This window comes from Eumetopias jubatus, unplaced genomic scaffold (genome assembly GCF_037043125.1).
Source record: "Eumetopias jubatus isolate StellerSeaLion01/CBP00866 unplaced genomic scaffold, mEumJub1_p1.0 scaffold_9, whole genome shotgun sequence".
In the NCBI taxonomy this organism is placed as follows: domain Eukaryota; kingdom Metazoa; phylum Chordata; class Mammalia; order Carnivora; family Otariidae; genus Eumetopias; species Eumetopias jubatus.
In genome coordinates, this window is record NW_028274815.1 from 53,288,528 (window position 1) to 53,316,295 (window position 27,768).

Sequence of the window (27,768 nt, forward strand, 5' to 3'; positions counted from 1 at the left end):
AACCCTTTAACTTTGCCCCAGGAGGCCAACAGTGTCCTCTCAGTTAACTCTACAACTACAGTGTTTGGGCTGTTCAAAGACAAGACCTTGACTTTTGTTCATCAGTGGGCCCTTGTTTGACCTGTGTGTGTGTGTGTGTGTGTGTGTGTGTGTGTGTGTGTGTGTGTGTGTGTGTCACATAGTCCTTGGCAGTGGGGAGTAGACAGACGGATAAAAAGTACCCTATCGGTAGGCAGTTTATAAGAGAATATTGAGAACTTGAAAGAATCAGTTACCAATACAAAATAAAATATCAGTAAGTATGGTAGAGTATACTGAACATTTTGAATGTTTAAAGGTGAGACTGTTAATAAGATGGAGCTATAGGGAAATAATTTTCAGAAGGGCCTGAATGGACTCTTTATAGCTGGCTTAGCACTTAGGTGATTTTCATTGTCGTCACTGCTTCGTCCTGTTCATGGAGCGAAGCATTTTAATCTTGGCTGCTGCCAAATCCCTTTACAAGAGGGATTACTTCTGTGATTGGGAGATCATTTATTAGCTTCTGCTACACTCCAGCTTGGGGAGCCACAAGGTGCCCAGTGGAATGGATGCCCGCAGGATTGCCATAGAAACCCACCGGAAGCCGGGCTGCGGGCCAGGAGGCGGCCCAGCTCATGGGTGCAGCCTGGCCGTGTCAGGAGCTGTGGGGTTTACATCCATGCCCTGAGGGTCCCCTCGGGAGTTGTGAGGCCAGGCCACGGGACTTCTGCCCACCCTTGCCTTTGGCTTCAGACTGGGCTTGGTTATTCCTGGGACCTTGGTCTTTTGTGGAAATCTGTTCCGAGACAGGCTTTCTTCCCCTCCTCCTTTTTGCCGCTTCTCGTTCCTAGTTTCAGGCAGCACACCCAGCCGCCCAGCAGCCGGCCCTCGCCCAGTTCCCGGTGGTGTCGCAAGGCAGCTCCCAGCCGCCGCTGACACAGAACTTCTACCAGCAGCAGCCGCCGCAGCTGGCCGCGAGCTTGCACCAACAACAGCTGCTGACTCAGCAGGCCGCCGTGCCCCAGAAGACCGCCGCAGCGGCCGGACAGCAGCCCCAGGCGCCGCCCGCCGCAGCCCCGCCGGCGCCCGCGGCCCAGGAGCCGGCGGTGAGGGCGTGGAGCGAGGGGCGCGGAGGGCCCGGGACGGCGCGGGAGGGTGCGGGCCGGAACGCAGCGGGGGGGCTGGGCGGAGCATGGGAGAGGGGCAGCCGTAGCCCGGGCGGGGGCCCTGCTTTCGGCTGCTTCCCCAGGCCCGTGGTTAAAGTACTTGATTTTTTTTTCTTATTATGCCCGAGGTCAGGATGAGGTATTCTCTAGAAAGTAGAGGTTTAACAAAAATGATTCTAGGCTAGTGATGAAGATGAGCATTCTTATTTATCACTCTTAAAATGAGACTGGCAGAAAGAGCTGTTCGCTGTCTCTGTCGGTGCCAGTGTTGAGCAGTCAAGGACCTCGCTAGGATTAGAGCTCATCCCTTTCCCTTCAAGGGGCAGGTTGACCATTGTGGCCTTTCCAGTCTCTGGAGGTTTGCGTGGGCTCCCACCTTTACCCTGAGTCCTGATAGGGTTTTTATTTATCCTTGGTCTTGGACGATATTACCTCATTTAAGTCTACCATGTAGCGGCCTTCAGGGGCCTCCGTGCTGGGACCATTTACCATGACCTGATCCTCTGGGCACGAGAGAATCTGAGTGCTGTTTGAGCCGTCTTGTCAGTTCAGAAATTAGGCATGTTTCCACTTCTAGATACTGGCTGACTACAGCGTCAGAACCCCTTACTCCTCTCCTGATTGATCTTTACAGCTTCACCATCCTCAGGCACATTGTGTTTGGCCTCTACTAAGTGCTCTTCATTCTGTACTCACATATTTCTGAGTGATAGTGAAGAAAATATCATAGTGATAGAAAAAGGCTTTGTACATATCTGGCCAATAGAGTATCACAGCTACTCTCTCATTCCCAGGGAAGTCCAACTACTAACCAAATGAAGGAAAAGTAAGAAACCATCTTTCTGAGGATTGATTTCTAATAGAGTTTTGTCACCCATCTTAAACCAGAAAACCATCCCTTCAAAAGGAAGCAGTGCCGTAAATAGATTGTCTTCTTTGAGCCTCAGCTAAGTGTGTGTTCAGTGTCTTTACACCTTTGTTTCTGAAACAACTCAGTCTTCCTGCAGGCATGTGGTAGACAGCTACTTTCTGTATTTTTAACACAAACGAAAGTTCCTCTTGTTCCTGCTCTCGCTATCTCTCTGTCAAATAAATAAATACAATTTTTTAAAAGAAAAGAAAGTTCCTCTAATTAATGGAGTTTTAAAAAAAAATATGATACGGGGGCGACTGGGTGGCTCAGGTCCTGGTCCCAGGTCCTGGGATGGAGTCCCACGTCGGGCTCCCTGCTCGGTGGGGAGTCTGCTTCTCCCTCTGCCTCCCCCCCCCCCCCGCTCGCTCTCTCTCTCCCTCTGTGTCTCTCTCTCAAATGAATAAAATCTTAAAACTATAAAAAATTATTATATGGTGTAGATAGTTGAGATCGTAATTATCTAGTTTAGTCCCCTCCTTTACTGGAATTGGAAACTAGGCCTCAGGCTAGAAAGGGATTACCCAAGACACACAGACTGATAGCAGCAGAGCTGGGGAAAGAACCAAAGAATCCTGATCTGTGTTTAAGGATGATAATAACAAATGTTCATCCAGGGAGATAAAATGATCAACAGTCATTGACCACATTTCTTATGAGGTTCCCCTTTGCTGTCCCTCTCTTGGGAATGAATTATAGACCTTCTCCATGTTCCTTGGCTGAGAACGTGCTTTGAGCACTTCGCTCCCAGGATAGTTGGTTGAGGGGATGGAGAAAGAACAGGAGCAGAACTTGCTTCAGCCAGGAGCCAGAGAGCTTCCCAAATTTGACCCATCCCTTTGGTGACCCTTGTCAGGACTTACCTAGAGAAGCAAGTGAGTGAATGTAAGGAATTGCCATCTTAAAGCAATAATTTACAAGAGGAAAATGGCAATATGCCATAGATGTTTATTATAATCTTATTAGTAACAGCCAAAAGAATCAAAGTAACCTAATTGTTCAGAAACCCAACTGTGCAGCCATTAAAAGTCATGGTTATAGAGTTTGTACAACAGTGTGAAACACTCATGAGATAATGTTGAAATTATGGGAAAAGTATGTACTTGAAAAGGGATACCAAAAAGATAAAAACAGTTGTATTAGGATAGTGGAATGGAAGTCTGGGTGGTTTTTCCCCCCTTTTGTGTATATTCTTGCATTCCTGGTCCGACTATACTCCTTTTATAATTATATATATATATTGTTCTTTAAAACAATCTCTAGCAAGACAGACATCTGGGTCTACTTTGATTCTCCTCCCACTGGGGTTTGTCTGTCCCCCACTTTCCCTTCCTAATCCCATCTTTGGAGGAGACATGATGGTGAAGAAAAGAGAGTCCTGAGCAGTAATCAGGAAACGTGGATTCTGTCCCAATTGACTCTATGACCTTGAGCGATTACTTAGCCTCAGGGGGCCTTGGTCTCAGCTCCCCTGAAGCAAGGGAGTTGGGATCTGCGCTCTCTAAGTTCCCTTTTGACTCTCATATTCTTAGATTTGAAATGGAAATAAAACTGTCTGCCTGACGTGGTCATTGTGAGGAATAGCTGAATGGATTGGAGTGGTTTTGTATTAGTAGATTGCTGTGATAGGGTAAGGTGTCCTCATGATGGAAGTGTTTGTTCTTCAGGATGCCGCATATGGGGGTAGGTAAGAGGAACAGAAAGTGTTTTCCAAGTAGTCTGGACTCTTCAAAATAAAGGAACTCACCAGTGAAGCATACCCTTCTCAAAGCAACGCATGTCTTAAACTCCAAGAAATAGGCTAATCTAGTTCTGCCCATAAAGCCATGGTGGTCTCTGTGGGTACTGGCTCTAGGTTGGCTGTTGCAGGTGCAGCCCTGGGCCCCTGAAGGAAGTTGTGGGGCTGGAGCTCTGGTCTTCCCAGAGCACTCTGCTTCTCCGTCAGAGATGCCTCAGCTTCTTTACCCTCTGACCTTAACCTGAGTGATGTTGGAGTCTTGTGTTGTATCATTTGTTCAGTTGGTGAGTGGTTGTGTACTCATATGTGCACATAACCTGCCTCAGTAAAATTCAGAGTGTGTATCAATCCAGGGACAGGAAATCTCAGGCTGTCAGCATCCTGACCCAAGTAGCTGGCCCCTCTGGTTTCCTTTCTCTCCCAGGACCTACCTTCAAAGGCACCAAATGTGAGAGCTGAGCTGCAGCATGGAGGGACGTCTTAGTCTGAAACGAGGGACTGGAGGGAAGGGATAGGCCTTTAATATTCTGAATCATTTTTTTTCTGAACTGACAGAATTAAAGCATTAGGTGGCCTTTTTAATGCTATTTTTTGTTCATCTTCCTGATATAGCCCTTTGTAGATTGTGTCTGATGCTTGACGTCTAACCACGTGGCCACAAGGATGTTCCTACCTGTTTGTTTTTCTGTGGTGACAGTTTGTTCTGCCTTCTGAAAATGGCCCAAATCTCAAGAGTCCTTACGTTATTAGATCAATTATCATCAAGGGCTTTTCAGATTTTTTCTTATTTCTTATTATATTGTCTACCTGGTTCTTCAGTGCCATTTCTGAATTGAAGGTGGGAACAAGTTAATCCCACTGCACCAGTGCTGTACATTTTCTCAGGGGAGCCGCAGGAATAGAACCTTGTGGACCCATCTTATCAGTGAAATAAAGAGCCTTAATAACAAAACAAAACAAAACAGAAAGCACTACCATTTATGAATCACAGTGGAATCCTAACTTACTCCCAACCAGTAGTCTGAGCTGTGTCAGAGTCAGGGATCTCTTAGCAGAAATTGTGCAGCTCAAATGTGGTTTAGCAGGAGGTATGCCTTCTGTGGCAGTAGATTGCTGAAAGCATGCTCTTTGGAGGCATTCTGAATAAGTTCCTGTGTGACCCCAGAAGCAGCAAGTGGTCCTGTAGGATACATTCTTGATTTTTGGAGTTAGAAATAGCTTCTGCAATCTTATGCACCGGGCTGTATTGTATATGGTTGCTCTGTATATTATTGCTGATGAAGATTGAAATTTATGTGTAAACAGCAGATAAATACCATGCCATCAGTCCCAAAGTTATAGCTCAGATTGTCAAAAACTGTTTTTTCTTTCTGGGTGTTATTGGTAAAATCAGCCACTTGAGCCCCATGTTAGCTCTCACGTGGCTTTTTTTATTATGCTGATCTGTTTATTTGTTTTTCCTTTCCCTTCTTTTGGGAACACTTGCCATTTTTTTTTTCCTAGCAGATTCAAGCCCCAGTACGACAACAGCCAAAGGTTCAAACAACCCCACCTCCTGCTGTTCAGGGGCAGAAACTGGGATCTCTCACTCCTCCGTCATCCCCCAAGACCCAACGTGCTGGGCACAGACGGATTCTCAGTGACGTAACCCACAGCGCAGTCTTTGGGGTCCCTGCCAGCAAATCAACCCAGCTGCTCCAGGCAGCTGCAGCTGAGGCCAGCCTCAATAAGTCCAAGTATGTGGTGCTTCTCCTTTCTCTTTTTCACTTTTGTGGGCCAGGGCTGCTGTGGCCACTACTACTGTGTAGTTCTCTGCATCTGTATGTAGATGTGTATGGGTACATATATATAAAGGTACGTATGTGTCTGTGTTTATTAAGAAACTGAAGTTGCCTATAGTACCTAGACCGTACTGATCTTAAGGAATAATTTCATACTTGCTTTACTGTTTCCATTCTCTCATCTGTCCCGTGTTCTACAGAGTATTTTTTAAAATCTTAGTCTCACCAACCCTCTCCATGATAAAAAAATCTTTCATTGGCTCCCCATTGCCAGAGGGATAATATCTGAACTCATTGGTTAACAGACCAAAGGCCATTATATCACATTTGTGGACTTGTCATTCTCTGTCTTTGTGAGCACGTTGTTCATCCTATGCCCTCTCCCTGAACTACCACTCTCCTCCTTGTCTACCTAGGAAATGCTTATTTAGTCATCAAGATCCATGTCAGCGGTTACCTTTTCTTTGGCTCCTTGGGTGTCATATATAAATTTGTCTGAACCTTTTTGGAGATGTATCACTTTATATTATCATTATTTATTTGTATATCCAGCTGACCTAGCCTGCAAATTCCTCCAAGACAAGGACCATGTCTTAACCATTGTAAATCCAGTGACCAGCTCTGTGCCTGAAATAAAGTAGGTTGCAGTGAGTGCTAGGTAAATGCAATTTTGGACCCTCAGCTTTCTTGGAACCATGGACTCTAAAGTTAAAAGTCTTTAAGTTGTTAGTTAAATGCAAAGGACATCAAGAGAGACTTCAGAAGAAAATTAGGTAATAATACCTAGAAACACAAGATAGTGATAACTGTGTTTATTTCTCCTTAACTGTGATGGTGGCCACTCATGGCGGCCCCTCATTCTATGCATGCTAGATCCTGACAGCTGGGAGGCAGCCTGAAAAGGCATCAGTCCCAGCCGCTCCGGGGTCAGTTATTGTAGATGTTAGGGTGGGTTGGTGCCACAGGAGTCACAAGCCTAAGAAGAGGCTGCTTTGGGATTCTGGATTGAAAGGACTTGCTAACGAGACCAAAAATCTGAGCAAGAGATTAAAGAAGTAGTGGGAGATAGTGGATCATGAAGGAAAGGGAGACATTTATTTCACACAGTGATAAAAGTATTTGTGAAAACTGTCCAGTTGCCTTGGAAAGCCCTTTCAGAAAACCAGTGCAGAAAATAATGGTTTGACTCAGAAAACAATTCGATCTCAAAACAAAGAGAAAGTAGATTGACCCTTTTTCAACCTTTTTCATTTCGTGGGGGTGGGAACCTACCTAGGTCTGCAACCACCACTCCATCAGGCTCTCCTCGGACCTCCCAGCAAAACGTTTATAATGCTTCAGAAGGTTCTACGTGGAATCCCTTCGATGATGACAATTTCTCCAAACTCACAGCTGAGGAACTGCTGAACAAGGACTTTGCCAAGCTGGGGGAAGGTGAGCAATTGGTGTCCCTCTGTGATTCTTAAACCGTAACTCTAGAGGGGTATGCATGTGAAAATGTAGGGTTGGGTCTTTCCTTCCCTCAGAGGCTTGATTTGAAGTTTGAGTGCAAATTGCTTTGAATGTTTACTGGAGCACTGGTGGTCTTTTCATCCGCAGGAACTCCTGGCCAGTTGTGGGCGGCGGTAAGGAGAGTGGGACACTATTAGCAAAGATTTGGTAGCATAGATCAGGGTGATACTGTCAAGCATGGTCATTCCTTGGAGGAGTGTAATGGTTTTCTTGTCCTATGTGTGTTTATTGTCCCAGAAAGTTGTAACTGCTTACCCAGGAGAGAGTGTGCCCGCACATGAACTTTTAATCTTTGATTATGGTCAGAGTTCTGTAGTACTGTTGACTGACTGTAGAGAAGTGATCAAATAAATAGAAGGTACCGTTTCCATCTCAAAAACCCACAGTCTAGGAGCGCCTTGGTGGCTCGGTCGGTTAAACGTCCAACACTTGATCTCAACTCAGGTCTTGATCTCAGGATCATGAATTCAAGCCCCGCATTGGACTCCACACTGGGTGTGGAGCCTACCTAAAACAAAAAACAAAACAAAACAAAACAAAACAAACCCACAGTCTTATTTTGAAAGGTGGGACTCATACACACAGACACACATGCACACTTTGGAAAACAACAGCACGCCCTGGAAAAATTCTTCAAAAAGAGTACCTCGGCATTAGACAAGAGCACAAGGTAAAGGAATGATCAGAACTGAGTGAATGATACGAACTTTGACCATATCTTTTAACTTTACTCTTCTAACTTTTGTTAATCTCTTTTAACTTAACTATTATTTTATAGGTATCTTTTAAAAATTTGTATTACTTGGGGTGCCTGGGTGGCTCAGTCATTAAGCATCTGCCTTCGGCTCATGTCATGGTCCCAGGGTCCTGGGATCGAGCCGCACATCAGGCTCCCTGCTCAGCAGGAAGCCTGCTTCTCCCTCTGCTTGTGTTCCCTCTCTTGCTATGTCTCTATCTGTCAAATAAATGGAAGTCTTAAAAATTTTTTTTATATTACTTTCCTATTGTTTTAAACAAAGGATAGGGTGTAGGACTTAACTCTAACAGACAACTAACTCACTGTCAAATTATTTCATTGTTATGTATGCCAGTTACTGTTCTAGAATAAACAGAAATACCTTCTTGGGCTATTGAAGACTAATATTTTTGCACTTGATTAAGAGACTGCCAGGTTTTAAAATTCTTGTGTCTATTTTTCATAATTTCCTGTCTCTCTTCTGTCACATTAAACTGCTGCCATTGTGCCTGCCCCGGTCACTTCTCACTCCTGCCGTTTCCCCCATGCCCTCTTCTCATGTGCTCTCCTGAACTGTTTCCAACATGGAAAACAGATTGACAAACTCAGTAGAATTATATCAAAACAAATAGACTCAAAGTAAGGACTGGAGGCATTCTGCCTGAGTAATGTGCTTGAGCTTCTGGGCTTTAGCTCCAGCCATCTCTTTTGTTGCTTATTTATTTATTTATTTGAAAAAAATTTTAATTGTGATAAATATACGGGCGCCTGGGTGGCTTAGTGGGTTAAGCATCTGCCTTAACCCCACTCAGGTCGTAATCCCAGGGTCCTGGGATTGAGCCCCGTGTTGGGCTCCCTGCTCAGCGGGGAGAGTGCTTCTCCCTACCCCCTGTCCCACTCATTCTCTCTCTCTCTCTCTCTCTCAAATAAATAAAATCTTTTTTAAAATTGTGATCAATAAACATAAACATGAACTTCTTAACCATTGTCAAGTGTAGAGTTCAGTAGTGTTAACTATATACACATCGTTGTGCACCCCTTCTCCGGAACTCCTTCCATCTTGCAAAACTGATGTCCTGTCTTTGATTCTTACAACTTCCTTTTCTCAGCTGTTGTCTCAGTTATTGCAATGATTAGACAAGGACCTGCGAATGTCCGAGGTGTTGCCGTAAGGCAGTAAAGGAGTCACGTCTAGAATTTGGTTCAGAAGGTGCCCTCCACCTCCTGCATGTGTATGTGCATCATGGGATTCTGCTGGAATGAACTGAGTGGTGTTTTGTCCCTCCAGGGAAACATCCTGAGAAGCTTGGAGGCTCCGCTGAGAGTTTGATCCCAGGCTTTCAACCAACTCAAGGTGATGCTTTTGCCACTCCCTCGTTTTCTGCTGGAACCGGTTAGTATAGCAGGTGCCTGAAATACAGGGCTCACAGTTGTTGCCTCCACAGTTTCAACTGCTGCACAGATAAGCCTGGCACACCAGTGAGCCCCAAATCTTGTGTATTTTCTTTTATTCAGAAGATTGCCAATATAAAAGCTAAGGAAAAAGAAAGCTCTAGAATCATTCTGAATTAAAATGACAGAATGATGTGTCAGTAATATACAGGATTTGTTCTGTCTAGTTCACACACATGCTTTGAGCAAATATTTCTAAATTTAAGAACATCACTCCGTTAATCGCTTGTAATTGCTTAGATCTTTGGAATGACTTGAAGAATTCTAAAAATTAGATGTTCTATCCTCTATCCAAGATTCTACTGAGCTGTGTTTCTGTGTGTGTGTGTGTGTGTGTGTGTGTGTGTACAGGGAGAGGAAGATATCTTTTTAAATTAGACCTTTTTTTAAATTAAAAAAGTAATAGTAAAAAACTAACTTTCTCCTTTATTAATAAAAATTATACATAGTCAACTATACTTCAATTAAAATTTTTTAAAATTAGAAAATTGTACATATTTATTACATAAAACTCAGTAATTTATAGAAAAGCATAGACAAGAAAGTTAAAATCCCCATAATCTCACCATTAAGAAGTAGCACAGGGATACCATTTTGGTGTCTATTAGTGGCATTTAACCTTTTTAGGGTCACAGCTATCTTCGTGAATGTAATGAAAGTTACAGATCTTCCTCATGAAAATACATGACCACATTTTGTACATAATTTTCAGCCTCAGCTTAAGACTCTAATGTACATCTTTATAGTCCTATTTTCAAACCAAATTTTCTCTCTTACTAAGTCTGGCACATTTCCCACATCATTAAAGACTCTCCTAAAAGATAAATTTTTAAAAGATCTGTATTAAATTGCTTATGGATTTGTCCTAATGTTTCTAACCAAGTAACCTCTTTTTTTAAACATTAATTTGGTTTCAGTGTTTTCCTGTTATAATTCCCTCAGCAACCATATGAGGTTTTGAGCATATATATTCTTTGTAGATACGGAATTTGATATGCTTCCAAAATTGATCTTTTTAATTTTATTGATTAATTTCTGATTTTAACCTTATATATTTTTTTTCCCGCCTTCTGTAGGTGTGTTAGCAGTTTTTCTAACATCATAAATTTATTTCTTATTGGAACTTTGGCTGTCATTGCATAATATCCTTTATAGTTTCTTTAAGATAACCTCTAGAAGATTATTTGTTAAATCAAAAGATTGTCTTTTAAGGCTTTTGGTGCATATTTCTACATTAGCCTCTGAGAATGCTATACAAATTTTATTTTGATCAGCAGTGAATGAGAGTAATTTTCCCCCCACTACTCCACCCAGCCCAGATTCAGAGGCTGTAGATAGGACAGTGTTTACTGGCCACTTTTCTTTCTGGGATTTGTGTTGTTCATGTCCTTTGCCTTTTTTTTTTTTTCCTGATGTTCTGTAAGAGCTCTTCGTATATCCTGTACTGTAAACATTTTCCCCAGTCTGTCATTTGTCCTACACAAATATATGTCATCTGACCCTCAACACCATCCTCACAGTTGAGGTAACTGAGCACAGACTAGTCTCTTTTCCAGGATCACAGCTCGGAAGTGGCAGGGCAGGGACACCAACCCCCTGGCTCCAGAACTTCCTCTCTCAAGTTTTCTGCCACATAATGAGGCAAATTTAGTAATAACTTTCTAGAAAATCATAATGCAGTTTTAAAATTTTTAAATAGGGATGCCTGGGTGGCTCAGTCGGTTGAGCATCTGCCTTTGGCCCAGGTCATGATTCCAGGGTCCTGGGATCGAGCCCCCTGTTGGGCTTCCTGCTCCGTGGAGAGCCTGCTTCTCCCTCTGCCGCTCCCCCTGCTTGTGCTCTCTCTCTCTCTCTCTGTCAAATAAATAAGTAAAATCTTTAAAAAATAATAAAATAAAAAAATAAAAATTTTTAAATAAAATAGAATAATGCATTTAAACCTTCCTTCCTCTTATAATATTTTCTTTGTATACATAGCAATTTTCATTGTATGAAATGAAAATCACTTTAGCTAGAGATTTGTTGTTTTAGCATCTTTCCAAGACAACTCTTAGATTTATAAAATCTACCGTTTTCCTGTCTTCTAATTCTTTAACTTTTGTTTTTTTTAAATTATAGATCCCAGGGTCCTGGGATCGAGTCCCACATCGGGCTCCCTGCTCTGCGGGAAGCCTGCTTCTCCCTCTCCCTCTCCCCCTGCTTGTGTTCCTGCTCTCGCTATGTCTCTCTCTGTCAAATAAATAAATAAAATCTTTAAAAAATAAATTATAGATCCCTGTTTTTCTTAGGTTTGCTTTGTCAATATTAAAAGGAACACAGTAAAATTTTTAAAAATTCTTCCTAAAAATGTAATGAAAGTGTTTAGAGTTTTTCTCCCACTATAACAGTGATTTTCAACCAGCATGAGAGTGGGGAGGGAGGCTCATTATAATCTGCTTAGAAGACTTGTCCGCAGATATTTTAATATTCTCTTTGCCTCTCTCTTTAATTGCCCACCCCACCCTGACCTTTGAGGATTACACTGTTTATTGATAGTGCTGTCTAATAGGTGTTTCCCTTGTCAGAAAAAAACTGAAGTTTTAATCATATCCTATGTCTTCATATAATAATCTTATTGTTATTAATTTAGAATACACATTGGCCTTATTTGGGGGACATGCTTTTTAATATTAAAAAGTTAAAGTGTTTTGTGTTATTTTTTATTTTTAGCTTTGTTGTCTTACCTATGTAATTTTTAAGTTTATTGCTATTTTGGTCTGGTTTAAAGTGCTTAAAGTGTAATAGGCCACATGTTGACTCAATGTACCAAATGTATAAAGCATTGACTGTTGTCCTTGAGATAGAGCATCACATGGATGCCCAGCTATGGTACTGAGTAGGATACAGTTTCCCTGGAAAGGGGGTCATGGAATAAGCTCCAGGAGAGTTTTCTTTGCTGTTGAATGCTAACATTTAGTACTGTGTTTGGTTTAGTACAGATTGTTGAATGAATGAAAAGAATTGCTTTTTGCCAAAGGATAGGAGCTTGGATTCACCAGTGTTAACAACAGAGGTCCCTACACATTTTCCATACACTCCCAGGTTTAGTGCCTATAATTCCTGCTTATCACATGTTTTGTTGTTTGTCTATATGAACTGTTTTTTTAAGGATTTATTTATTTATTTGGGGGGGAGGGGCAGAGGGAGAGGGAGAAAGAGAGAGCCTTAAGCAGACTCCACACTGAGCACGGAGCCTGACGCAGGGCTCGATCCCATGAAGCTAAGACCATGACCCAAATGGAAACCAAGAGTCCAGTGCTCAAATGACTGCACCATCCAGGTGCCCCTGTATGAACTGTTTTCGAAACAGTTTTTATTTTTGTTTTAGCCTTTTCTCCCCCTTTATGCTTACTTTGAAGGCTATAAATGGCTGTATTTTTTAAGGGACTTAAAGGCCCCTGCTTTAAAAAACATACATTTGAGTAGTTACAACAGTAATAACAGTGAACATATACTGAGCACGTGCATTGGTTAAGTGCTTTTTTATGCATTATCTCAGGTCGTCCTTAAAACAGCTCTCAGGGGGCGCCTGGGTGGCTCAGTTGGTTAAGCATCTGCCTTCCGCTCAGGTCATGATCTCAGGGTGCTGGGATCGAGCCCTACGTCCCCTGCATTGGGCTCCCTCTTCAGCAGGAAGTCCGCTTCTCCCTCTGCCCTTACCCCCCCCCCCCGCTGCCCCTGCTTTGTGCTTGCTCGTGCGCTCCCTCTCTCTCTCTCTCCCTCTCTCTCAAATAAATAAATAATCTTAAAAAAACAAAAACAAAAACAAAAACCAGCCCTCAAGAGGTTAAGTGACCTGCCTAGGTCACAGCTGGAGGTTGGCAGACTAGGGAGTTGTACCTGAGCAGCCCAGCTCAGAAACTGTAGTCATAACCCCATCTCAAGAAACTTTGTAAATCAGTGACACTAAGCTTTTACGAACATTATAAAATATCTTCAGATTTTTTTCATCTTATCCAGCCTTTTTTAAACGAAGGTTTGTGGTGTAAACTTTTATGTGTGCGACACTTCTATTTTATAATGAAAGAAAATTATATCTAAATCCCAGAAATTAATATGTCCTCATTTGTATGAAGTATAGGATAGCATCATTTTTAGATGTTTTCTAATCAAGCTCAGACTGTTCACTATTTTAAACCTTCTGATCAACCAAGGGAGGAAATAAGCAGGAAATTTGGCAGTGAGTCAGAGAGGATGACAGAAGGGTTATTTTAAACATTTTTATGGTAAAAGCTGCAAAAATATTGATGAACTGTGTCCATATGTTGGAATAGACATTTAAAACTTGACATTGTACCTCTTTATTTAAAATATTTTTCTGTTAAGTTATACACATTCACTTGTGTAATTTTGGAAAAATGACTAAAAGCCCAAAGAAACAAGATAAAAGAACTCACAGTCCCAGTCCCCAGAGGAAAACATTGCTGACATTTTACAATATTTATGTCCATAATTTTATTTCTGTATATATAATTTTTTCAAAATGAATATACCCAGTTTTATGATTTGTTCTTTTAAAGTATTTCACTGTGTCTCATTTGAAAATATTATAGAAATTTTAAGAGCAGTGATTTTACCCTTCTCTTCCTCCATCTACCTTTAAAGAAGCTTAGTTAAAAACCCATTTAATAACCTTCTCAAAATGGCAAAATTATAGAGATTGAGAACAGATTAGTGGATTCCAGGAGGTAGGGACTAGAGTAAGGAGTGGGTATGACTATAAAGGAGAATGACAACGGGGTTCTTTGGTTTGACGGAGCAGTTCTATATCATTGTCACAGTGGTGCTTATGCTAACCTATACATAGGATCTAACTGCGAAGAACTGCACACACACACACACACGTTGAGTGCATGTGAAAACTGACTAAAGTGTAGTTAACAGTATTGTAACGGTGTCAGTGATACTGTCCTATAGTTGTAAAAGATCTTAACCATGGAGGGAAGCTGGTTGAAGGTTCCCAGGACTCTATGTATAGCAAATTCCTACGATTTCATAATTACTTGAAAATAAAAAGGTTTTCAATCTATAAAAGGCAAAATGAGATTTTAAAGAACAAATGAGTATTAAAATGCAATGTAAAGAATGCTAAGTAGAAAACCAGCAAGCCTGGGTTCTGACCTTGGGTTTGCTGGTAGACCTCTGGCTAGCCTCTTAACTTCTGGGCTTCATTTTCTTTTCTGTAAAACAAGAAAATTGTGCTATAAAATCCTAAGACCCCTTCAAGCCCTGATATCCCACAGGGTGTGTAGATTTTTGTAAATCTGCAAGTTTGCCAAGTATAGAATGAATGTCAGTGAATGTTAGATGTAGTCCAGAAGTTAGGGTTTGTCTAACCTTGCAACAGACAAGAAGCCTATTTCTGTTTCTGTCTGTGTCTGTCTGCCTGGCACTGTAATAGACATTTGGTGATACAGTGACGTCAGGATGGTAGAGGGCACATTGAAGCACATAACATCTGTGTTAAATTACAGAACAGACAGTGTTTGTTTACATGCTGCAGTGTGTGATACGGACAATAGTTGCTACAGGAATCTGGAAGAGATCCCTGTAGGCTTCCACACGAGGAAGAAGTGGAACTCAGGTGTATGAATATACTAGTTTTATCATCAAGTGCATGGACCGGATTATATCTCTCATACATATTTTGCCATTATACTGGATTATATCCACTCATTCCTCTTTATTCTGCCTCTGAGTTTCAATTTACTCTATAATTTCAGCTGTTGGGTTAATAGATGGTAAATTCGTCTAGATTTACTTGATGTTTTCTGCTTTTCTCTTTTTTTCTCTCCTTGACCCTTTCTTCCCCTCCAACCAACTCCAGCTGAAAAAAGGAAGGGTGGGCAGACTGTGGATTCTAGCCTCCCACTTCTCAGTGTATCTGATCCTTTCATTCCTCTTCAAGTACCTGATGCACCAGGTAGGTAAACAGAACTGATCTGAGGTTAAGCAGCTTGATTCTTATGTCCCAGGGTCTCATGAGAGTTGTTTAAACACTCCATAAAAAGGATGTGAATTCCAAGCCCTAATAATAGGTGCTGTTATATATTTTTTGATAACGGGAACAGCCTGTGTATTAGAAGGAACATTAGTCCAATATGATCATAACATGTTGGGGGACACCTATAAGCATGTGGTAGAAGGAGCAGAATGCTAATAGTGGTTAGTATGATGATTGGATTACTGGTGATTGCCTGTCCCGTTCCTGTTTTCCTATAATGAGCTTTTATTTTATAAATAAGAGTTAAAGGGAATGTGAGTCAGGAGACTCAGGTTCCCTTCCTGGCACTTCTGCTATCTGAAACCTTCTGGGCCTGACTCTTCATCAGTGAAGTGTTTTGGACTGTATGAGTTTGAATATCCCTTTAGGCCTGCTATATCCTGATTTTTAAGTGAGCAGTCTAAAAAAAAGTAAGAAATTGTTAGTGTGTTCTGATTGAAATAGCTTTTGAAACAATAATTGGATGCTTTCTATTTGGGGCTCATGGATGCCAATGATTTCTCCCCTACTCTCCTCCCCGTCTTTTTGGGGGTGGAGTGGGGAACATGATGTGAGACAGAGAAGCCACCCTTTCTCTTCTCTCTCAGTCTTTTTGAAAAAGCAAGTAGATCTAACACTTTAGAAGCATATAGCCTCCATCTTGTTCCTGTTCCTTGTTTTTCTTTTTTCTCATTCTTACCCCGGCCTGTTCTTGGTTTTAAACTAATAGGGTCTGCTTGGTTCTTCTTCTCTCCCAGAATATTAAAGGTATTTGATTGACTCAAGATTGGAAGTAACTGTGCTGTTTGTACCATCTCCTTAGTAAGACAGACTGCAGCAGGGGTACCATGACAGTTTTTATTTCTTTAGGCAATTTGTTGATCCTCCTTAGGGGAAGCAAACCTGCCTTGATCTGGTAGTGTCATGTAACTTTATAGCTTGCTGGACCTGGATGTAGGTCAAAAATACCTAAGGTCGGGGCTCCTGGGTGGCTTAGTCGTTGGGCGTCTGCCTTCGGCTCAGATCATGATCCCAGGGTCCTGGGATCGAGCCCCGCATCGGGCTCCCTGCTCCGCGGGAAGCCTGCTTCTCCCTCTCCCACTCCCCCTGCTTGTGTTCCCTCTCTCGCTGTGTCTCTCTGTCAAATAAATAAATAAATATCTTTAAAAAAAAAAAAAAATATATATATATATATATACACCTAAGGTCGCTGAGGAATGATTCAGCATTGGATAGTTGAAAGGGAAGAAAGGAATCAAGTAGAGGCCCTTCTCTCTGTTGTATCGTTCAGGTATGCCTGGCAGTACCCAGACAAGCCAGTTTCTAGCAGAACGCTGGAAACTCAGGCTGGGGCCTACTGGCCTCTTTTTCCTCCCTGTTGTGGCATTCATGGGATCAGACAGGAAAAGGGGGTTATTGAAGCATTCTCCCCCTGACTCCCTTAAGGGTTCTTGCCTCACACTTTCCCAGATAGCCCATGAGCTGTGGAAGCTGGAAGGGGCCCTCTTGGCACAGGCCGGAAGATGAGACTCCACAGGCAAGTAGCTGTCCTCTGCAGCTCTCACGGGCGCCCTTCCGATCAGGGATGAGGAGCCAGGCACACAGGCCAGGTGGCTCAGGATATCAACTCCTGGTTGTAGAGAGGAGTTGTGGAGGGTTGTGAAGATGAGCCTGGGAGGCAGCAGAGGTAGCTGGCTGCCATCCTGCCTCTCTTAGTGTCATTTTTCCTGTCTCCTGATCCTTCACTCTGGGGATTCCTGCTAAAGTGATATTGGTGTACACTTTAATACCAATTAAGCCATGGCCCCTCTTGTTTTAATGGGACATCTATTAAAATGGAACATTCTAATAGAGAATTTCAGGGGTATCTTATTTGTTTTATGATCTGCCAGGCCGGACTCATCTGAAAACATAAATTAGACATGTCACTCCTTTGTGGTCCAGTGAATTTCCGTATCACCGAGCATAAAATCCAGACTTCTTACTGTGACCTGAAAGGCCCTAACTAATCTGGTTAGCCCTCTGGCTACCCCTCTGACCTGAGCTCATAGCATTCTTGTCTTCAGTCTTTCCTCCAACAGGCGAAGCTTGTTTTTACCTCAGGGACTTTGCACGGGCTGGTACTCTGCCTGGGAAGCTTTTCCTCCATCTCCTTTCCTCCTTGTCATCTGGCATTTGGGTCTCTGCTTAAATGCTGTCTTCTCAGGCCCATCATGGTCTCTCAGACAGCACTCCCAGCCACACTTCCTGGCTTTTTTCTTCATAGCACTTACTGTGACATTGTCTGTTTTCATTGGTTCATTATCTGTCTTTTCCCACCAGGATGTCAGTGTGCTGAAGGAGGGGACTTGCTGTCTGACCTAGCACTGCTTAGCCAGTGCTCAGAAAACTTAGAGCTGGCACTCCACGAATATTTGCAGATTGGATGAAGGAACAAAGTAAAACCTGAGGCTGCAAGGCTTATGGCAGCCCCATTGCTTTCTCCATTTCTGTCTCCAGCTCCCAAATACCAGACTACTGGCTCCATAGCCTTCCACCTGTGCCTCTGCCAGCTGGCCTCCCATCCACTCCTTGAGGATGAATAAATGAAGGCACAGCCCACAGTGTCAGGAAGCCGCCAAGCCCCAGAGTAGAAGTAGTAGCTAGACCTAGCAAATCCTTGCGCTCCAACCCTTCCTGGAGCCCTCCAGAATCTGGACTGAGCAGGGTGTGTTGCCGCTCTGGCTGACTATTGTATGTCCTCTAACATTCAGCCTGTAGCACTGTTCAGTTCCGTGGCCTCTTTATCCAAGGATATAGATAGGATATAGATAGGATTACCCTACATGCTTCCTTACAGTCTTGAAATGTCTGAGTGAAGAAAGGCCTGAGAGTTTAGGGTCTCTGGGACCTTAGTATTGTCTCTGGGACAGTGGCCAGTTTCTCTCCCCCAACCTCCTGCCCCCCTAAAGTACCTGGTTTGTCACTACTTCCAGCCCATTACGGGCACCAGTCAGGCTTTTTGGTCAGTTAGTTAGTTTGTTTTGCATACATGCTTACCTCCACGCTCCACCTTCCTGATTGTGAGTCGGGAAATCTCAGTCTCCTGACAACTATATGCCTTCTAATGACTTAACATTTTATTTTATGCTTTTATGTTTTCACATATAATTTCCTTGGATCCTACAAAGAATACTGACTGGTGTGTATGTCAAGTAATATCTCATTTTCTGGGGGAGGAGGTGAGACCCCGGTGCTACTGTGACAGGTCCTGCTGTATACACTCCTTTTCGTGGCCCTCGGACTCCCAGCAGTGAAGGTTTCCTTGTCTGGAGATCAACAAAGCCTGCGACTGGAGAGCTAAATTTAAGGTTTAGGGAAATACAAAAACGGGTTTGAACTTATAAGACCTAGGTTCGACCCGCATAATAGCTTGGTGATCTTGATCAAATCACTTAAACTCTGTGTTCCCCTCAAAATTGGTGCCATTAAAACCTACCCTATGGAGTGGCTTGTGAGGTTCAGATGAAAGCGTGTGTTTGGAATTGCTTTATAAACTTTAAATTAGTATGAAGATAGGAAGTGTTATAACAGCTTTGGTTCTGGGTCCTTATTCCCCATGGGACAGTCCTACTTATGATAAAGCCTTAGGCAATGATATTTCCCCCTTACAGAAATTAAACTTGCTTTAGAACCTTCGACCTTTGCACGACTGAGAGCCATTGAAGTAGACTTCCTTGATATAATGATTATTAAACTGTGGGCAAAGGGGACTGAACAGTTGAATTTGTTCGGGTTTTCTTAAAGGAGCATTTCTATTTTCCAAAGCATCATAAAACAAATTTTCTTAGAAAATCTGTTATATAAATACACACACACACACACACACACACACACACACATAAAAAAAATCACAGCCGTGAGCATTTGTATGCTCACAGAGCTGCCAAATGAAGCCTACCTCTGGTGAGTCTCAGAGTATTTCATGGATGCTCATGTGCTGTGTGTTCATTTATTTTGCCTTCTGTTTGTGTCAGAGAACAGATAAGCTAGGGGTGGTATCAAATTTAAAATACGGTAGAAGAGAGTAGAGAATTTTCCCTGAGAATTGGCTGAAAGATTTAATCTTTTGCTTTTTCTAAATGGTAAAATATATGTAACACAGATTTACCATTTTTCAAGTGGCATTAGTACATTCACATTAGTTTTTGCAACCATTATCATCCATCCACAAAACTTCTTTATCTTGCAAAACTGAAACTCTCTGTTAAACAATAATTCTCCTTCCTCCCTCCCTCCCACAGCCCTTGACGACCCCCATTTTACTCTCTGTCCCTATGACTTTGACTGCTCTACATACCTCATATAGGTGGAGTTCATACGGTATTTGTCATGTTGTGACTGGCTTATTTCACTTAATGTGTTCAAGGTTCATCCATGTTGAAGCATATGTCAGAATTTCCTTCCTTTTTAAGACTGAGTAATATTCCATTGTATGTATATAACCGCATTTTGTTTATCCTTTCATCTTTCGTTGGCCACTTGGGTTGCTTCCATATTTTGGCTCTTGTGAATAATGCTTCATGAACATGAGTGTGCCAATATCTCTTCAAGATCCAAGATTCTTTTGGGTTTATATATCCAGAAATGGAATTGCTAGATCCTATGGTAATTCTATTTTTAATTTTTTGAGGAATCACTATGTTATTTTCCATAGTGACTACATCTTTTTACTTTTCCACTAACAGAGCACAAGAGTTTGAGGAAAGGATTTCCATAGCAGCTCCTTAATACTGACCTCTCAACATCAGTGTTCCACGAGACTAAGCAAGAATGCATTAGTTGCCCCGTAAGTGCCACTTCCTGGAATCAACAGCTTTTAAAAACTGTGCCTCCTGGTTTATGGCACTTCATCGTCTCTTAAAAAGTAGGCAAGAGAAAGTGTGCTTTCTTAGTGGTTTGTTGTCAAGATAGGCATTCCTCCTAGAGCTGTTTGCCTGGCATCCCCCTCACTTCCAGCTGCTGTTTTGTGATACTAAAAAGTCCAAGGTTGATCATCTATATGTCTTTGCTCTGGAAAGTTTCTTTTTCTGCAGATTCAGTTCCCTGAAATGAAGTTGGAATGGGGCATGGTGGTTGACTTTTGCTTCCAACTTGCAGATGTTACAGACAGTTTAGTGTCTAGTTTCTCAAAGATAGGAACTATTTAAAGTGACTAGATTTTAAAAACAGCATCTCTCATCACAAGGCTTCAGACAAGATGTAAATTTCCAAAGCCACAAAGCTGTAGCAAGCAGCCAGCTGATCTTTTTTGTTGGGGCTGCCGTCAAGCTCTTCCATGTTCATAGTTTAGCCTGCTTTACTCCCTCATGGTCTTATTCCCGATTAGGGTGGGAATGGTCCTTGAGCAAACCCTTAACCTTTTTGGCCTATATAAGCAGATACCTATCCTCTCATTTGATATTTTGGAAGAGAGAAAACTCACAACTTGCAGTATATCCCAGTCTCAAATCAGGAAGCAGTTTTGATTATCTAACCTTAGACAGGTTTACAAAGGATTTATTACCTTCTTGCCTTGTGGTTGATATTTTTTCAGTAACTAAGGCTTGAGAGAAATGTAAGAGAAGACTCTGGAGTGGATGAATTCCTACCTTTTCCTCTCTTCCCCTAGTCCCCAGTGCCACTTGACTTATGCTTGAGAGGAGAGAGAGGGGTGCTCAAAAGATCCTTTTTCCAAGTCCCCTCTTAATTTGTCAAAGTACTAACAATCTTCTCCTTTATTTTTTTTTAATTTTTAATTTTTTAATCTTTAAAAATATTTTATTTATTTATTTGAGAGACAGAGAGAGTGAGAGAGCACGAGAGTGAGGTGAGGGACTGAGGGAGAAGCAGACTCCCCGCTGAGCCGGAAGCCCAATGAGGCACTCGATCCAAGGACTCCGGGATCATGACCTGAGCTGAAGGCAGACGCATAACAGACTGAGCCACTCAGGCACCCCAATCCTCTCCTATAAATGCACTCTCTGTCTCCAGTGCCCAGGCTGACTCCTTCTGCATCCACTTTGTTCCGGGGGCCCACCTTCTCAGTCCTCTCACCGTGATTTCAGCACTTTTCCGTGCTCTTAACCAGACTCATTTTTATTTGGGAACCCTAGAGACTTGAGAAAGAACTGAGTATGGTAACGGGGATATGCTAAGAAAATACCACAAAGAGGAAAATAGGAGCAGACAATTCTAAAAGAAGAGATATAAATTGCCATTAAATATATATTTTGTAAAAGTCCATCATGATGATGAATTCAAGAAGAGCCCTTTATCAAACAATGAGATGTTGCAACCTCTGCCATCAGCTTGGAAAGAGGGAAAACCCCACCACCTCATGCTTGACGAATGTCTAAGGAAGCGGACACACTCAGATCCTGCTAGTTTATGTTCTCTTTCCTTTTCTAAAAAAATTATTTGAGGAGGCGCCAGGGTGGCTCAGTCAGTTGGGCGTCCGACTGGTGATTTCTGTTAGGCCACGCTACCTCCTCTCACATTTCACTTTATTCAAGGAATTCTCCTTTTTCTGATCTCATACCAAGGCATGTGGGTAAAACCTGGAACTCCGCACATTCTCACTACTGTAATCTCAGGCATCTGTGGCTTCATTAGATATCAACAAATCGTGAAATGCCCAGGGAGAACTTGGTTGAGGTTTGGGATCTTAAAGAACACTTTCTGCACATGTTCCTAAATTCACCATCCTCTTCTCTGCACCGCTGTTCCCCGCCCACCCCCTTCATGACACATGGTCTCAGAGTGTCTTTACATAACTATAAGAGGGCAGATAGAATTCTTAACACGGGTGATATCAAGGCCAGCCGTTGATGCACATGTGAGGCCTGCAGGCCACCCTTGTGCCTCCCATTACGTCCTGTTCTCAGGTTCTTCATTTATAGTGATCAAAAATGAGCAATAATAGCTTGAGATGTGACTTCCTCTAAGAGCCTTTACTTTTTAAAGCAACCAAAGCCTTAGTTCAACCAGAAGACTGAATCTCTAGTGTGTAGATGGTCTGGGTCATAGTCCTAGTTAGCTCTGTGGCTTACCTGCTGTAAGCTCTCAGGCAGGTGACTTTACCTTTCTGGAGCTGGTTTCTTCATCTGTAAGTGAGAAGGCTAACTGAGTAAGATCTGAGGTTCCTTCCAGGGCCAGCATGTCTTTGCTAATTTGGCCTTTGTGCTTGGGGCCATGTCTGTGTGAAAAGCTATTCTCCTATGTTGATGGACATAGGCAGACCCTATAGGCAGCATGTGGGGGAAACTGTGAAGTCAAGTCCATGCTCTACCATGTCCCCTCTGTGACTTTGGGCAAGTCACACAGTCTCTCTCTCCATTCTTCTCAACTCTTACCAGTATTCCCAAACCCAGGTCTTTTTGTGAATAATGAAGGAAAATGTTTGACATTAAACTCTGCAAGTGGCAGTGATGACTGTAGTTACAACGGCACCTGGGCACCCGCACTGAGTCGCTGAGAGTTTCTGTCATCTCGAGAATGCTGGGAGTGGCAGGGTGGTGTTGCCCACGCCGTCCACCTTCCTTATGCCCTGGCTCTGTGCTCTCACTCCTAGTTCTGTCTGCTCCTGCCCTGTCCCTGCTCCTCCCTCCCACATTTCAGTAGTAGACGATTCTCAAGCAGCAGTGACCACACAGATTATCTGTGTGAATAGCCTGTTACTTGAGGTTCAGTCAGAAGATAAGCCCCCTAAATTTGGCGACTTACCCTATCCCCACCCTGTTCTGTCTCACCACACAACACTCGCATGCACACACGTATTTTTTGTACCCCTCACATTATCTTTTTTGCGAATGGCTAATAAAAATATTAGATTCTTGCTAAAGTTACCTGACTTTCCAGTTGATCTCCTCTTCCTCCCCACCTCCCCAATGAAGCAGAGATGTGACATACGGTATGAGAGGAAACCGAGAACTGGGGATACCGAGATTAAGAAGATACCTTGTCCTGTTGTAAAGGCTGCAAGAGAAGTGAGTGCAGAGTGCTCCAGGAGGTTCCCAGTGTGGCAGGGAGGATGGGGAAAGGAGTAGAGGAGATGATACTTGAGTGACCTATACAAAAAGGTGGTGGGAGGTATCTCCTCTGTACAGTTGAGAAGGTGAAGGCAGAAGTTTAAGGACCGACCCCATGGTTGCAGCCGGTCACTGGAGAGGCTAGAATTCGGACTCTGCATTTGGCTAGCTTAAGGTTTTGCACCGAGATAAACTATAGTATGAAAGATAAGCAAGTAATGTGGGGTCATTACTATTTATCCATTCCTTCGTAAGATTGCAAATGTATGAGTGCTAAAAGTGGAAGAAGCAAATAATTACTTTCCTGTACGTGAAAGAAGCTCTTTTTGGGAATAAAACAAAAGCTAGTGTTCAGCATAATGAAAAATTAGACTTTTCGAGAAAGCCATCTTATTTTTGCCGGTATGCTAAAAATTGTCACATATTTTTAGCATCTTTTCTGCTAATAAAATGTTATGCACGATGCAGGATTAATTCTGATGTGATTACACTTGTATATTTGGTTAGTATTCTGGGCTTTTTTCCCCCTGCTGTTGAGAAGCTTCTTTTCTTCTTTCTTCCTTTCTTCAATGGAAGTATCAAGTGTAAATGAGAAAAAGTTAGCAGATTGTCATTTAACTCCAAGATATCTACATACCATATACTGCAAAGATGGTAAATTGATTTTACGTGTAAAAATCTTTTTCTGCAGTGTGTTACTTGTACCAAAGCAAATTATCTTGCCAAGACACTAAAATCCATTATTTTGTTTCATCTGTGTAGTTATAGATCACTTTAAATTACACATCACCTAAAATTTGGTTTCAGTCCTTCAACAAATACCAGTTTCATCTTTACTTATCTTGATTCCTGATGGCCTAGAAGAATGCAGATTCATTAAAATGTTCTATACACAGACTTGAACTTTAAGTCACTTCTTTTTCTCAAACACTTTCATTTTAGTTTTATCTTAATGGCATGTATTTCTGTGACAGAAATAAAAAATGTCGACAGGCTTTAACTGGGCAAGTTACAGAATTTATGCGGCTACAACCTCCTTGTAAGTAAAAGGAGGTTGAGCTCTTAATTCCCTTCTTTCTGTAAGAGTCTATGATTCAGGATTTTGTTTCAAGTAATGCTCTCTACCTTTCATAAGTTGAAGATTAAATAGAGAGTTGTTGATGGATCAAGGCTGAAAAAATCATGAAGAAATCTTAATGTGTGCACTTACCACACATTAAGTTATCAGGTGTGACAAATCTGGTGGCTTCTTATATCCTTTTGTTTCCTAGCCAAAAGGCATCAAAAGTAATCCATCTTCAGGTATAAGTGCATTTCATGAGATTTGACCACAGAATGATAAGGGTACCAGCTTGTCACAGGCTCTCAGTTGGCAGACAATAAATGATGGTTGAAGTTAACATAGGCATATTTTGATTCACTTGCTGAGTTACACAGCATTTCTAAATGCAAGTCCAAAAATTTTTTTCAAAACTAAGCCCAGGAAGGGGTATGAATGCATAAAGACTTAAATGCCTTTGTTTATGGCAGCTTTATTTTAATAGCTAAAAACTAGAAACAACCAAATGTCTATCAACTGGTGAATGATTCAACAAAATGTGGTACATTCATACCATGGAACACCACACAGCAATAAAACAGAACAAACTACTGATAACATGCCACGACAGGGAGGGGTCTCAAAAGCCTTATGCTCAATGAAAGACATCAGACAGAACAGACTACATACTGTATGGTTCCATTTATAGGAAATTCTAGAAAAGGCAAAGCTGTAGGGACAGAAAGCAGATCAGTTGTTGCCTGGGTCTGGGGGTAACAGGAAGGCACCGACTAGAATAAGGCACAAGGGTAATTTTGGTGGTAATGGAAACGTTCTACATCATTTCAGTGGTGCTTACATGAATGTGCACGTTTGTCAAAACTCAGCAAATTGTACACTTGAAATTGGTGACTTTTATTCAGTATACATTGTACCTCAAATTTTTTTTTCAGGTTTTTATTTAAATTCCAGTTAGTTAACAGACAGTCTAATATTAGTTTCAGGTGTAGAATTTAGGGATTCATCACTTACATACAATACCTAGGGCTCATCACGACAGGTGTCCTCCTTAATGCCCAGCACCCATTTAGCCCATCCCTCTACCCACCTCCTCCCCTCCAGCAACCCTCAGTTCTCTATAGTTAAGAGTCTGTTTTATGGTTTGCCTCTCTCTCTTCCCGCCCCCCATATTCATCTGTTTTGTTTCTTAAATTCCACATGAGTGAAATCATAGGGTGTTTGTCTTTCTCTGACTGATTTATTTCACTTAGCCTAATACCCTCTACATCCATCCATGTTGTTGCAAATAGTAAGATTTCGTTTTGATGGCTGAGTGATATTCCATTGTGTACATATGTATAGACCACATCTTCTTTATCCATTCATCAGTTGATGGTCATTTGGGCTCTTTCCATAATTTGGCTCTTGATAATGCTGCTACAAACATCAGGGTGCATGTATCCTTTCAAATCAGTTTTTTTTTTTTTGGTTAAATATTTATACCTCAAATTTTAAAACAAACTTAAGGCAGTATCTTGAATGACTTACAAAGTGACTGCTTCAACCAGAGAAATAATCACTTTTAAATTTTGAACTTTGAGAGCTTATTTTTAATTAACGGTAAAAGATACAAATAGTATTTGTTTTTATGATGAATCAATACAAAAGTTTGACCCCAAAATATGGTTGCATAGAAAATAGTAAATGATCAACTTGTTTTAATATCTCACTGCATTTTTGCTTTCTCTTTACCTCTCTGCCCAACCTAGAAAAACTAATTGAGGGACTCAAATCTCCTGACACTTCTCTCCTGCTCCCTGACCTCTTGCCTATGACAGACCCTTTTGGTAGCACGTCCGATACTATAATTGGTAAAGTCGTCATCTCTGTTTCTTCAGTCCTGCATGATGTATGTGTCTGTTTCAAGAATGATAACTAACTGGTTAACAGATCCCTAGTGAATAGCCCTGCTGAGGAATGGAAAATGCCACAAAGCCTCCTTTAATCGTATTTACTATCACCCCAAAGGAAGTGTTTTCTCTGCCTTCCAGGGGCACCACACTGTTATTTTTGCTTGGCTTGATAGCCTGAGATTTCTAGAGGGACTTTTTATGAATGAGGAGGAACGGAAAAATTCACTGTTCATTACAAAATCTTCATGAAGGAAGTTGGTTTCAAGCCAGGACCTTACCTTGAGCAGATTCTTCTTTAGAAGGCCCCTGTTTGTGCCGGGTATCCATAACAGGAAACACTTGCCCAGTGTTGAAGCCCCATGAGTAGAATCCAGGTAGGGGCTTGGTCTGCTCAGTCTGATATTGCCCTGTGCTGCTACAGCAAGGCAGGCAAGACATACAAGATGTCCAGGGCCTCTGTGACTCCAGGGCACATAGTCCACGAACTCAGGAAGGCCATGAGCCTCGAGAGAGATGGGTCTTCAGCTGCAGCATGTGAGACAGTGCAGAAGACCTCCCAGCTACATCTGGGGGTGGGATTTGAAATGGACTAGTGGCCTTTGCGAGGCACAGAGGATGTGTGCCCCCAGGTTTATCCCTTAAGAAAAGCAAAATCACCATAAGATATTAGAGTGCCTTTCAGCCTATGTCTTCTGACATGGAAGAAATCTGCTGAGTGGCTCATGTTCTACATTTATCTAGAAAAACTGAGACTCACCAAGACACGTCATAGCGGTTAACCTTGCACGTGCATGCTCAGTCAGTGAAGCCCAGGCACTCAAAGCAGCATAAATAAAGTAACTTCTTGTGCTGCCCATCTTGCCCGAGACTAGCATTTTAGAGCCCTGTAGAAGAAAGCCTTCACGGAATTGTCTAAAGAACCTTTTGACTCCTTTTCCCTTACCCTTTGTTCTCCTTTCTTAATGCTTTGTTACAAAAGAAAAAGCTGATGTTGCTGTTGAGAGTCTCATACCAGGACTGGAGCCCCCAGTGCCCCAGCGCCTTCCATCTCAGACGGAATCTGTGACCTCGAACCGCACAGGTCAGTCAGGTCTCTCTGTAGCTGCGGGGACCGTTCATTGTGGTGGACCTCACAGTCAGCCTTTCCACCTGCAGGAGGTGACCCTGGGCTTCTTTTGCAGCCTGGTCAGTTGCCCCTAGAATGGATGCTTCATATAGGTACAGCCCCAGCTTCTAGATGTTTAGTGATACCATTCCATGCTGAAGAGCAGAGTACTTTTTGGAGCCATGTTCTCTGTAGAGTGGTACTTGGAATTTCTCTGGTTATGGTATTTCGTTATTCAAGATTCTTATCACTGGTGGCAGGTTCCCTCCACCTCCTTCCCTAAAGAACTCTGCTGAGCTGCAAGGATGACCTTAACTCCTCCAAG

At 42.2% G+C, this 27,768-nt stretch overlaps 1 protein-coding gene across 4 annotated transcripts in view; it reads left to right on the forward strand.

The window, feature by feature from the left end:
- AAK1 (AP2 associated kinase 1) overlaps positions 1 to 27,768 on the forward strand; it is a 170,924-nt gene that overhangs the window by 123,117 nt on the left and 20,039 nt on the right. The window contains exons 13-19 of one of the 4 annotated variants that reach the window (XM_088026498.1): positions 873 to 1,127; positions 5,339 to 5,571; positions 6,893 to 7,050; positions 9,153 to 9,257; positions 15,183 to 15,278; positions 26,195 to 26,296; positions 27,318 to 27,419. In XM_088026498.1, the coding sequence (XP_087882624.1) occupies positions 873 to 1,127; positions 5,339 to 5,571; positions 6,893 to 7,050; positions 9,153 to 9,257; positions 15,183 to 15,278; positions 26,195 to 26,296; positions 27,318 to 27,419 (1,051 nt within the window). The remainder of the gene's footprint in view (positions 1 to 872; positions 1,128 to 5,338; positions 5,572 to 6,892; positions 7,051 to 9,152; positions 9,258 to 15,182; positions 15,279 to 26,194; positions 26,297 to 27,317; positions 27,420 to 27,768) is intronic. The other 3 variants (XM_088026495.1, XM_088026496.1, XM_088026497.1) reach the window with 3 other exon arrangements.